General features: G+C 36.5%; 1 protein-coding gene across 4 annotated transcripts; it reads right to left on the bottom strand.

The window, feature by feature from the left end:
- Positions 1-1,193: 1,193 nt before the first annotated feature.
- Positions 1,194-13,439, bottom strand: LOC133518729 (phospholipid scramblase 3-like). Of its 4 annotated transcripts, none has more exons than XR_009799519.1 (6): positions 7,871-8,057; positions 7,282-7,481; positions 5,145-5,336; positions 4,707-4,865; positions 2,590-2,700; positions 1,194-1,230 (listed from the first exon to the last, which is right to left on the bottom strand). XR_009799519.1 is itself a non-coding variant. In XM_061852412.1 (6 exons), exons 2-6 carry the CDS (start codon positions 7,890-7,892, stop codon positions 2,677-2,679), a joined length of 597 nt encoding a protein of 198 aa, XP_061708396.1. In that variant the 5' UTR covers positions 7,893-8,039; positions 13,304-13,439; the 3' UTR covers positions 1,194-2,676. The 4 variants fall into 4 exon arrangements, 3 of the variants coding, with proteins under 3 accessions (XP_061708396.1, XP_061708395.1, XP_061708397.1); XM_061852412.1 differs by adding an exon at positions 13,304-13,439 and having other exon boundaries at positions 1,194-2,700; positions 7,871-8,039; XM_061852411.1 differs by adding an exon at positions 13,304-13,438 and having other exon boundaries at positions 1,194-2,700; positions 7,871-8,080.
- Positions 13,440-13,751: the final 312 nt, after the last annotated feature.

Genomic DNA, 13,751 nt, shown 5'->3' with positions numbered 1-13,751 from the left:
GGCTGAAGGATTAAATAAAATTGTAAACAAAGTGCAGAGAATACGCAAGGATCGACGTTCACGAATAGGGAGCCAGTTAAGTTTTTTGCGATAAGCAGAGATATGGTCGTAGTTTCGGAGTCCAAAGACAAACCGGATGCAATTGTTAAGTAACCGATCGAACTTGGTTAGGTAAGCTTGTTAGAGATTGCTGTAACACACATAAGCATAATCCAGGATGGGCTACTTTGGCTCAAATGGCGGTTGCAAAACGGGCGTCTCAACTCAATATCGACAATATCAATAACATATGCTATATTTTGACGACCGATCTGGCCTAGTGGGTAGTGACCCTGCCTATGAAGCCGATGGTCCCGGGTTCAAATCCTGGCAAGGGCATTTATTCGTGTGATGAGCATGGATATTTGTTCCTGAGTCATGGGTGTTTTCTATGTACCTAAGTATTTAAGTATTTATAAAATATTTATATAACATATATATCGTTGTCTAAGTACCCTAAACACAAGCCTTATTGAGCTTACTGTGGGACTTAGTCAATTTGTGTAATAATGTTCTATAATATTTTTTTATTTATTTATTATTTAATTATTTATTTAAGTACCTATGTTAGATACCTGCTGAAATAAAAATAATGGAAACCCTAGATTATATTAATAATGCCACTGAAAAAATCATTTGAACCTTAACGTATTAGCAAAACAGGGTCTGATAGTTTTCTTAAAATTGATTAAAGTTGAAAAAAACTTGTGCGTTCTTAGTGGTAGCATGTGTCTCGCCCACATTGCATCGGTGGACCTTATACCGTTTGTAATAAGATCCACTTGGACAGTGTAACACATTATGACATTAATGTCCACAAAAATTATACTCGCACTTGGCACTCTCTTTGGTACACTTATGTTAGCAGAGTTAGCGCCATCTAATGCCCAGTAGTGGAACTTCGAAATGAACACAAGAGCTTAATGTATTTATTTCATTATTTCACAGAGCATAGCAAGCGATTATTGTACTCGCTGATAGATGGCGCTGTACTAACCACTGAAAAGAGACATCTAGTGACAAAATATTATATTACTAAGTTTCAATAAGCTACAAATAGATGGCGTTTTATAGCCGACGCTCTAATTTCTCACAACTAAACACTAGTCGTGTTTGTTATGTTTAAAAACTATGAAAACAAAACAGCACCGAAATGATCGTTAAAATGGTTTATTTTAAAAACAGTACGTAGGGGGAGTCCGGGAGATATGACCAGGTGGGAGAGTTGAACCACGACAAATATTTCAATTCAAATTTTGCGCCACCGTCGCCGTTGACAGCTCATGTCGTACTTTAACAGAAGGCGCAACTTTTGGCGACGCCATATTGGCCGCAATTAGTCTGGTTTGGAAATGACTTGAGTAAACGTGGTTTCGCTGTCGCGAAGTGAAAAAAATTACAATTTTATATTTTTACACTATTTTGACAATTAAACAGGTGAGTAGTATTATTTTATCTTATTGTACTTGTTGGTTAATGTAGTTTTACTAACAGTGATCATTTGGAATGTTTATTGTAAGAGTATAAAGAAAACATAATCTATATAAAGTAAAGGGGGGTGCGGGAGAGTTGAGCCGCATGGTGGTAGGGAGACATGATCAGTGGTTCAATTCTCCCACACTGTGCTTAAATAAGGGTTTGCTTTATTTTTATGCAGGCCAAACGTCAAAGGAGGTAAGAGGAAGGTGTTGCAAGATAGCGACAAGAGAAAAAAATCCAAAAATAAAATAAAAAACAAGCGTTGTGTTCCTACCGGTGAGTAAGGTTGCCAGAGCTCAACGAGGGTACGGAGTGCGGAGTGTTAGGGTCGGGAACGCGTATAAAACACCTCTAGAGTTGCAGGCGTCCATAGGCTACGGTCACTGCTTACTATCAGACGGGCCGTATGCTTGTTTGCCACCGACGTAAGTTGCATAAAAAATGTTCGACTGTGTGGTTCCTGCAAAGGATAGGTATATTCACGAAGTTTGCGATGGGTTCACTGACAAAGATGTGGACAACTTTATTTGACATGAAGAATTATGTTATGTAAAATGAAAAGGACCTTGCATGTGCCTTTGATAATTTGTTGACTGAATTGATCTGATAGAAATAATTAATAATAATAATAATTTAAAGATAATTGATCTCTTGAATTTCATGTTAAGGTTGCCGATTTTAAATTTTATAAAGTTTATTAAATTTTAACATTTTGTTTTATGGGTAAAAATACTTTGTTACAACTACTTTCCTTTATTAATAAATATATTGGATTAAACAGCACTTTTTTCACTGTTTTTCCTACCTAACATATGTATAGTCAATTAGTCATATCTCCCACACCCCCTGGTCAACTCTCCCATAGGTTGGGGAGACTTGAGCCAATACCCCGTTTAAGAAAAATATTTTTGCAGAACTTACATTTTGTACTTTATCAGCACTTTGCTATGCTCTAAAGATACCTATTTAGATATGTCATCTATACACGAAATATCGAGTTGCTAACACTTACGGATAAATCTCTAGTGGCTTCTGAGTAAAAAGAGGTTCAAGTCTCCCGGACTCCCCCTATATAATATTTTAAAGCACAAGTGCGGCTTATCTTAATTTTAAATGCATTTTATACGACATCAAAGATAACATCTTCAGCTTCGCCGATCAGTTTTCGTAGTGCAGGAAGTCCTGGAAAATTAAAGAGGAACAGATTTGTACTGTGAGCACTAAATTGCAATGAAATTGAGTAAATTTTTTTCTGTGTAAAATTATAAGCGCTCATGAAGCGCTCTTTCGTTTTGATTCCATGAGTAAAACATTTCAGTTGCGGAATTCCAGTAGCTTAGTACCTACAGTCAGCGTCAAAAATATGTACAGTCACGCCTGAAAATATCGATTCGAACAAAGTCCCAAAAATATGTATACACGACTTTATTGCCAATATATTAAGGTTTACATATTTATCATCCGTTTTTTATATTTTCAGACGTGACCGTACCAATTTCAAATAACTTTACAGGCGATACCAGCTGAGCCCCTTCTCAGATTTTCTTCTCTCTCTCCGTCTCTCAAACTCAACTCAAGTGCGATAAGGACATCTGCAGCCTAGGCGAAAAATCCTGCTTAAAAATCTCAGAAATCAAGGTTTCGTTTTCGAGATTTTCCTCCAACTTAACCAATCGTAATGAAATTTTGAGAACAGAATGAGAAAAAAAATATCCATCTCTGACCGTCATGATTATTGTGTTTATTGTTACCAATATTGTATACTAGACGTCTGTTTACGGCGCATTTATTTGGCATTTTAAGCTAACCTAGATCTTGTAATAAACAAGTATATCAAAAAAAAGCAAAATGTACAGACACAGATATATAAGTACTGGTAATATTGAAATCAATTAAAAAAAATACTTATTCACCTTAGAGCTTAATATCCAGAGAGGAAAATTGTTGAGAACATTTGTATGGAAAAAATACTCCGACGGTAGCGTCAGCATGGAAGGTGATCTCGAAGTGGTCAGCATCGGAGAAGAGTTCTCGTTCCAATCTACCCCAGTTATCAGACGTTAAGGTTGATATGACTCACTATAAGGAAGCAAGTCCCAATATGATAGCTGCCTTGACGTCTACTGTAGCGTCAGCAGGAAAGGTGATCTCGAAGTGGTCAGCATCGGAGAAGAGTTCTTGCTCCAATCCACCCCAGCTATCAAACGTTAAGATTGATATAACTCACTATAAGAAAGCAAGTCCCAATATGATAGCTGCCTTGACGCCTACTGTAGCGTCAGCATGGAAGGTGATCTCGAAGTGGTCAGCATAGGAGAAGAGTTCTCGCTCCAATCCACCCCAGCTATCAGACGTTAAGACTGTTATAACTCACTATAAGAAAGCAAGTCCCAATGATAGCTGCCTTGAAACTGACTGTAGCGTCAGCAGGAAAGGTGATCTCGAAGTGGTCAGCATCGGAGAAGAGTTCTCGCTCCAATCTACCCCAGTTATCAGACGTTAAGATTGATATGACCAGGGGTCGGACAAAAAGTGCGGATGACGTAAAAATGACGTAATCTTGCACACAGGATGATGTTTGAGTTTGTATTTAAACTTCCGTGTGACATGTAGTAACAAAGTAGTATTAATGAAGTAACAAAATAAACGTAAATAAATCCATGGAATTAATAATACAGGTGGTAGGGTGATGTAGTGAATAAAATAAATTTCACGAAACTTGTTACCATAAGGTATAATTATTTGAAATTAGTTAGAACAAGTCTGTGGGATCCTCAGATAAATAGGTTTAATAGTCAAAAGTGGGAACAGTAGGTAAGATTAGCAGTATACGTGTTTGTCACGTACCTCCAAAAACGGAAAATTGCCACAATATTCGAGTAAAGATGCATGACATGACATTTTAGATCGTTTTCTTATACATTAGTAAATATAAATTTTAGCTAAATATAATCGTGAAGATACAATAGCTAAACAGTAACGAAGTCAATTTATTGTTCATCTGATTGACAATGTGTCAGTCAAAAACGTACTTACTCATTTCAAGTGGCGATATCGTTTAATAAAGAGGTTGATAAATGATAAGTGATAATTGTTTATGAAAATCAAAAATACTATGTATTTGAAATCATCCTATAAGTGGTTTGACGTCATGCGCACTTTTTGTCCGACCCCTGGATATGACTTACTATAAGGAAGCAAGTCCCGATGATAGCTGCCTTGACACCGACGGTAGCGTCAGCAGGAAAGGTGATCACGAAGTGGTCAGCATCGGAGAAGAGTTCTCTTGCCAGCCCGCCCCAGCGCTTGGCGATGACGCCAACTTGTTGCTTCTTCGTGTTGTACAACTAGAAAACAAAAACAAAACATGTTTATATGTGGCAAAAGGTTGTTTTTACGTACGCTACAATGAACACTCTGCTTTAAATTGGTAATTAGAACCCTCCATAAACCAAACACTAGGAATTATATCCACATCTACAGATTCCAGGAGCATTTTCTTTTGTTCAATTGTTCTCTCAAATAAGCGAAATTCATTCCAATTTACTATACGACAAGTTTCAAATTAAAAATAGAAAATATTGTTTTAGGAGACAAGTAGATGCGTAAAATTCCTGATCTCTCACTTTAAAATCAGCATCTCCAGCAGTAGCCATAGGTCCCTTGACCCTCAGCATAGGGCGGTCATTGGCATCATTAATGTTCAGAACAGGCTTGAAGAAGGTGACCTCCTGTCGGACCACGCTGACGAGGCTGCCACACAAGGTTACGTCCATCTTGTCGGGGCCGAAGGTGTAGGGCCGGCGAAGGCGAACTACCTGGAATTAAAGGAAGATGTACATTATATATGGATTGCAGCCGATTATATGTAAACAGAATAAATAGATCCGTATCCAATCCGTGCTCATCATACGATTGAATTCCCTTACCATGATTTGAACCCGGGACCATCGGCTTCGTAGGCACTCACTGAGCCAGACAGGTCGTCAAAACATAAATGAGCTTGTTAACTCGTCAGCTAAAGTGCAGTTTGCACCCGACACTGTACGTCCATTAAACGGGGGGCGTGGTGGATCGATGGGGTCAACCCAAGGTCAATCATGATTGACCGAAGATGGGGTAAGTGCCTTGTTTTAAGCCACAGACAACTTACGGATGCGTGCACATAAGGTACAATTAGATTTTTTCGAATTTTTAGTTAAGTATTATAAGTTTGGGAGTATTTAAAATATATGCAATTTGCTTTTCGCTCCTAAATCTTATAATAATCCTGAAATCGAAAAAAAAACAAAAGAAAGAGCATAGCTATGGTTAATATACATCAAATTGCATATAAAATATTAACTATAATGTTAATTAATATCCAGGGAGGAAAATGAGGATTACGTTTGTATGGAAAAGCAGCCGTCCCCTTTCCTCTTAAGATCATAAACATAGACAGAACTAAAAATAAGCGAACACGCTCCACACGTTTTTGTATGGGAGCGCCATTGTGCGATGACCGCGATTCTAATACTGCATCTACCTAAGCGATCTGTGGCTCAAGCCATAAAGACAACGCTATCTAGAAAGAATTGTTAGTGTCTCGACCTTACGAGAAAACGGGAAAAGCCAATGAAATTCGACGCAAAAGGGCTGTAACATCAAACCTTTTTGAAAGGGAACGTTTCAGTATTATAGAAATAGGCTTCTGAACCGAGGTCATAGCGGACGAAACCTGTGATAAATTCTATACGCATTTTTCTAAAACAGATTTGTTATGTATTAAGGACATTTATTTGTGCGATGAACACAGATATTTGTTCCTGAGTCATGGGTGTTTTCTATGTACATAAGTATGCATTTATCTAAGTACGTATGTATATCGCCGCCTAGGAGGCTAGGACCCAAAACTAGCTAGCATCAAAACTAGCGGATCAAATACCGCTTCATAAGTATTACACTAAGTACATTCTGTAACAGCTTAACAAAAAGTGATGTCTTTAATATAGAACAACTAAGACTAAAAGATATACTTTTGGACACAAAATTTAGAAATTTATCTATTTTTGGAAAAGTTATCCGGAATATCAGATACTTTTGGCGCGTTGTTTCATCCGCTACTTTTGATGCTGACTGTACAAACATTGCTTAGTTTGGGGCTATGTCGATCTGTGTAAGATTATCCCCATTTTTTTTATGTTATTAGTGTCGGATCGTAATTTCGGTTTCAGCATGTTTGAAATTTCGGCCTTGCCAAAACTGTATTTTCGATAGTTTCCAGTCGAAGTTTCCGTTTCCGATTCGGCAGGCTTCGGAATAAAAATCTTCTCTTCACTTCCATGGACCTAGAATGTTTACTTCTTTATCCTTTCTCCAATCTTTATCCTGTGTGTCATAGATTCTAATCTCAAAAGCGCGATCCTTCCCGCCCAACAGCCGGTTCAGTGCGCAGGAATTTTCCTTGGCGTACAGAATGACAGCGCCATCTGGTCGAGGAGCAATACCTACTTACGTACTTGTTGTTCCAGAAACCCGTCAATTGCGATCGCTGTAGCGATCTTTAAAAAAAAATCTTAAATGTAGGTACTTATGTGTCAACAATGTCAACATCATAGATCCTGAGCTATGTAGCAATACATTTTCGTTGCGATAATTGGTAAAATGCTTCAGTGAGCTGCATGACGAAACCTCGTGAACTGCAACTGCAGCTCCGTCGGTGAGTAGAGCGGCATCAGTTTCACAAATTACGTTGGAAAGAAATATCTTAAATTATAAACTCACTTCTTTATCCTGTGTGTCATAGATGTTAATCTCAAAAGCGCGGTCCTTCCCACCGAACAGCCGGTTGAGTGCGCCGGAGTTTTCCTTGGCGTACAGAATGACAGCGCCATCTGGTGCCAGCACCACGTATTTGTTGTTTGAGAAACCAGTCACCTTCTGCCTGATCGTCACGCTGTGGAGGCCTTCGAGACCTTTGGTGCCTGAAATGGTAATAGAAGTCAAAATAGAATTTTTGACAAAATTTTCAAGTTTGATACAAGATTTTAGTTAGTGGAAAAATGATAGGTCACTTGATAAGACACGACACTTTCTTTAAAACTATTTTGGAAGGCAAGATCGAAGGTAGAAGAGGAAGAGGAAAACCACGAGCAAGTTAGACGCAGCAACTAAAAGGAAAAGCAAATGTCATGTCTTACAGGGACCTAAAGAACTTGGCCGAGGATAAATATCTAGGATAAATGCCCTTACCGGGATCGAACCCAGAACCATCGGCCTAATAGGCAGGGCCACCCATTAGGCCAGACCGGTCATCAATAAATAATGATATTACTTATTCATAAACCATAAGGTTGTTAGTGTTGTTACTTACCTACATGTGCCGCGGTCGCCATGTTGAGATTATTTCACAGTCGTTCAGAATACAGTTAACTATTTCACTTTATATCGTTTTTACTACTATTTCATAGTTTCACTTTTAACTTAATTAGTTATATATACTCAAAATTAATTTGTTACACGATCATGGCACCATACTATATCTAGACGTTAAGATTAGAGTCAATGTGTTGTCAAGCGTACGCTGCAAGCATGGAATGCGTAAAATTATCCTTCTACCCGTTTTTTTAGTCATCTATACCTGCTGTATAAATGATTAGCATTTATTATGTTATATTTAGCATTTAAATAGATATATAATTATGCTTACTGGTGAAAACAACTATGTATTTACTCTAAGTTCTCGTTAAGTGAAATGTAAATTTCTTATGAGAAAATATAAATTCTATAACCCGAAACCTAGGCGCCGCTATACAATTGGTGTTACGCTACGCTCTCATTTTAAAACGAGATTCTGAACATGAAAATTTAAGAGGAAAAATATAATGGTAATTTTTCCATATATACGTCCTTGACATTTTCCTCTCTGGATTTGGCCCTAGATATTTCTTTTCTTCACAATACATGTTAAACTCTAGGTTAACTTCATACTTAGGCTTCAAAAGTGCATGCCGCACTTCTAACTGTACATGAAATAGACACAATGTACCAAGTTATAATGTATTTATCTGCCTTGTAAATCGATAGTACTTACCTTACCTTACCTACCTCAAAGATATCCAGGACTTTTTGTGTAGAATTTAATAAGCTCCAATGTTGCCTTACACGATATTTTCATAAAGAACGTAGATTTAGAGTAAAACGCGAATTTCTCCTGGATGGTACACATTATCCAAGATGGCTGCGATTCCATGTCAAATGGTGTGGGCATGAAAAAAGGGCTCTTAATTTACCAAATTTCAATTCTGTTCCCGAGATTTCGAGGTTGGTCCTAATCCGATTGTGCTACATATATATTATAAAAATATATTTTAAATCTAAACACTGCACATCACATTATAATTGCGATGTATTACGTAACCCCGCAGTAGATATGGGTGTGGGTATTTAATACTCGATTAATCATATTAAGTAAGGTACTACAGATTTACAAGCCAGATATACAATGTAAGGGAGACAGGTCAAGACCGGGATACGTGGAAAGGGAAGAGGCAGGCCTGTACCCAGCAGTGGGAGTGAGACATACTAAGCTCATACTAAATAAAATAAATATGAATAAAAACTTGAAACCTAGGTATTATTGACCTTTTATTAAATTTATATTGTATGTAATGTAATTCATTAAAAATAAACATTCACTCCTATATCGTATATGACGTCATACAACAACTCAACTCAACTTTATTGCACAAAATATATAGGTACAGTCAAGTGTAAAAATATGGGTTACTCAAAAATATGTCCCATAGCATCTTATTCCAGTGTAATAAGAGCGTAGTACCATATTTATGAGACGATTCTTTCGATACATATTTTGTGCAAATGGCTGACTTAATGCCACAGGGCTCTACCCGTCAATCATAGGACCATCAAACAGAGATATATAATAAAGAATAATAAATAAATATTATAGGACATTATTACACAAATTGACTAAGACCCACAGTAAGCTCAATAACGCTTGTGTTGAGGGTACTTAGACAACGATATATAATATATAAATACTTAAATACAATATATACAAGCAATTGTGACCAAAGTATAATATTGATGATAAACATCTTGAGTGGTTAGATAACAATTCTAGGAATTCTCTCAAAATAGCGGAACTAGTAAATCATTAAAATTCCAGACTAACTGACAATGAGTAACAATAGTGACATCATATCTCAAACATCTGTTGCGTTTCAATTACTAATTTGTTATGTTTTGTATCTTTTACACTTTATGTTATTAATAATTATGTCCTGAGATAAAGCAGAGGAATTTGTTTAGCTTAATTTACTTGTTTTAATGTTATATATAGACATTTTAAAGTTCTATAGGTACAAACAACAATCACTATAGGTCAAAACAAACACAGCTAGCTATACACTTCAGAAATGGGAAATATTGCGTGAAAGAGAGTCGCACTTGAATGCGTATAATATTTGTGTGTTCTACGCTATAGGTAAGTTATGCGGGCTATTATTCAAAAGAGTTTTGAAACAGTATTTTTTCTTTTGTGTTTGATACAATGTCATTATTGACATTAAATGCCATATATTGAATTTGTGGATTTACACGATGGGGCCTGTAACTAAAGCAAAAAATTAAAATGTACATTCTTCTCCTCAAACTACGCAACGTTTGTTTGACGACTTTGAAAAAAAACTTGCGGTTTGAATTTTGTTACATCTTAAAGTTAATTCGAACACGCAATGTAGATACTATGAAATTGATTATGTCTGTAGAGTGACTAGACTGACAGGCGATGTCAATTAGACGGAGTTTTAAGTACATTGAAAATACTATTTACTTTGTTTGAAAAAAGAACAATCTAAAAACTTTATGATTTTAAAAAGTTGTCTAGTTTGAGGACTAGAATCTACGTTTTAATTTTTTGCTTTAGTTACAGGCCCCACCCTGTATATCCGACTGATATTGCGATACGATTAATTCACGTTTAAAAATGGCTCCCCGTCTAACTCTGTTGGAAAGAGCAAGAATAGTAGCCCTGAAAGAGATTAGGATGCGTGTGGCCGAGTTAGCTCGAGAAACAGGAGTGCAAGTAAGTTGATTTCAATAAATAACATCATTATATATTCATTTATAGAAAAAGATAAGTTGATGGTTCGGCGTTCATTATTTAACTAATGATATTATATTACTACATACTCCTATCACGATTTTGTGAAATTCACTTTCAGAGACAAACAGTTTACTTATGGTTGCAAAGATATGAAGGAGGCGACGATGAAGCACTACAAGACCGTCCCCGATTAGCACGTCAAAGAGTAACAACAGAGGCGGAAGACGCAGAGATGATTGCTATATACGCATTCACAGGACCCCTTCCATCGTTGTCGTGATACAGCCATACAATACGCCGTAAGTTTAAGAGGCTGTCAATACCTAAAGCGCGCACACTGTCTATTTGTATCGGAGTAAATGAGATAGCACTGTCGCATATTACTGGGCCTGGGCAAGGGAATAATAAGAAAAATATTTAAATAAAAAAGTGGATTATTAGTGTAATATTTAACTCGACCACGGTTTAGATATAAATGTTTTGAAATTGTGATTTTAATTGCAGACCCATAAGTCAAAACAATAAAGACATAGAACCGTTTAATTGTGATTTTAAGACCAATCTTTGCAATTATTTTCTATCGAGCTGATTTCGTTCAATCATGTATCGAGTACAACCACGGTCTTTGAAATATAATTAATATAAACATATATTTTTCTTACTTGACTAAAACAAATAGTCTTTTTTAAAAAACTGTTTAAGTAACATCAATTTCAAGGACATTGGGTGTTGACAGCCTCTTTAAATTAGTATTAATATCACTTTGAAACGACCCATTTAAGATCACGTATAAAACGAAGCACAAAAACTAGGTACTTAAATAAGTCTGATTTGTGGCAGGTGACTCCAATCTTAATTGACATAATTATCTCAATTATAATTAATGTAATGAATTTGACTGCTATGGCCTTAACATTGAAGGCCAAGGTTATTATTCGGTTACTGTTATTTTTATTACGTCAGTGGTAACTAGGGTGACCAGAAATCTCGAATATTTAGCTACAGTCACGAACTTTAATTGAGGAGCCATTTAGCGTTTAATAATAATTAGTTTGAACCCTAAAAAGATCAACAATTAAAGTATGTGACCGTCAAGGCTTTTTAAATACACGTAAATACCGGTTTCTTTTGGTTTTCCTCCGAACTTTTATAAGAACGCGAACGTTTTAAGAACTTTATTTAACCTAAAAAAAAAACGGTTTATTTGACGAGTGACACAACGGCTGGTCGACCTGGTGGTGTGCCACGTAACTATAGACGCTGACATAGGTAAAAACCGGTTTTTATTGTTCTAAATCGGTTAATTTGACAAGAACTGTTCTCATAAAAACCGGTTTAAAATTACGGTTTTTCAAGCGAAACCGAAATAAAAAGGTTTTGCGCCAAGTACATGATAACGGTTCGGAAATTTAACTGGTTTGCGAGACTTGGTGACCGTATGCCTCGATTTTTAACCGACTTCAAGATTTCAAAAGGAGGGGGTAAAAGTTAGAAGTGATGAAAGGCAGAATGGAACTCTTCAACGCCGCATGGTTCACGTTTGGCAATTTGTTCTCTCCGCATGTTTGTGAAGCAGTTAGGTTTTCAAGGCACATATTAGTCAAGCTTGAGTTCTGATGATGGATTCCATGAGGAATTGAGGATTCTCAACTCTTTTCAGCAAACTTATAGCAATTTTTATTATTATTTCATGCATGGTGTGAAATAATTTATATTAAATACAGTTGAATACCCTATTGCGGGTATTTTACCAGTCAACCAGCAAATCTGAAATGTGTCAAGTCATGGTGGGTGCAGTGACAAACCTCCTTTTACCTCCTTTTCTACATAATTAGGCGTAGGGCACTGCCTTGTTAATTTCATTGTATGAAATCCAAAATCACCAATCTTTCTTTCACCCCTCCCTCATTGAAGTCGGTTTTTTTTTCTTACTAATTATTTGCCATGGAATTTGGTCCATATTGGATATTGCCGTAATTAAGGCCAAAAATATGTAAAAATGGAACACTACGTTTGATATTGTTATAATTTTGAACGATTTTCCATTGGTTAAAATGCCCCTTATCTTATCAATTATAAATCTCCAAATCACGAATTGTAATTCAAATGAAAATTTTAATTTCATCTGAGGCTCTGCCGCGAAAAACGAAAACCTAAATTTCTTTATTGGACTGTCAGATAAAGAAAATTGCGTTTTCGTTTTTCACGGCAGACTATCTGGTGACCCTGATGACAACGCAGGACCTGTTTGTCCATTTAACAGCATTTTTGAGAGCGAAATGAGTAAATGAAACGATGATTATACACGGAATTGATGCAATCAAGTTTCAATAAAACGTATGTCAGTGGAAATTACTGGTGGTTTAATTATTGGAGAATTTAATTTACTTCGACGAAATTAACTTTTTTTTAATACTTTTAGACTGAAAACGTCTCACAGATACTTTTTTTATATAGTATTAGTAATTCTATTAGGGTGTTTTTAAACCAAGAAATTACAGCTATACTCCGTGAATTTTACTAAGTAACCTAAGCTAACCTAAAACTCATCAGGCACAATTAAACTCAAGTGGTAAACAATCATTATCAACGAATCCAACAATGCAAAGGCATGACCTTCACACGTTTAAAACATAAACTATCATTAATTATTTAAATTCACACGCATTCCACAACCATACAGACACAACACTAACAAAATCCGATGTTCATTTGTTTTCAACGTTATTCGAATTTGCAAACGTTATTCAAATTTAGAACAACGTTATCGGACACGACTCGCGGACGCCGGTGTCGCGGTGTGACTGACAATGTACACAGAAGTATTAGACCGCGAGCCAGGAACAGATTTCCATGACCAATCGCCTCCCGGCCGAAAACTCGTATACTTAGTGTTTAACGGCTAGGTATGTTGATCCGTCGTGGACGTCAGGACTCCGTTGGTGGGTTGAGGAATGGCAGCCACTGAAACACGTAAAACAAAACTTGAAAATTGTCGTCGCCTCCCGTTTGATACTTTGTCAGATGATAGTTCAGATGATATTGTTCGTTTAAAAAAAATCATCAGGCGGTTATATAGCAGTGGTAAGAACATCGGCTGGTCGCATGAACATGTAAAAAATAA

This window comes from Cydia pomonella, chromosome 6, assembly GCF_033807575.1.
Source record: "Cydia pomonella isolate Wapato2018A chromosome 6, ilCydPomo1, whole genome shotgun sequence".
Taxonomy (NCBI): Eukaryota; Metazoa; Arthropoda; class Insecta; order Lepidoptera; family Tortricidae; genus Cydia; species Cydia pomonella.
The sequence above is the reverse complement of the archived record's forward strand: the minus strand, read 5'-3'. Positions and strand labels throughout refer to the sequence as shown.

Excerpts from the sequence above, each read along its gene's own strand:
- LOC133518729 (XM_061852412.1), bottom strand. The coding sequence starts at position 7,892 with ATGGCGACCGCGGCACATGTAG. Across the intron at positions 7,482-7,870 it reads GGCGACCGCGGCACATGTAG|GCACCAAAGGTCTCGAAGGC; the intron begins GTAAGTAACAAC and ends TTACCATTTCAG. Across the intron at positions 4,866-5,144 it reads CTGGAGATGCTGATTTTAAA|TTGTACAACACGAAGAAGCA; the intron begins GTGAGAGATCAG and ends TTTGTTTTCTAG.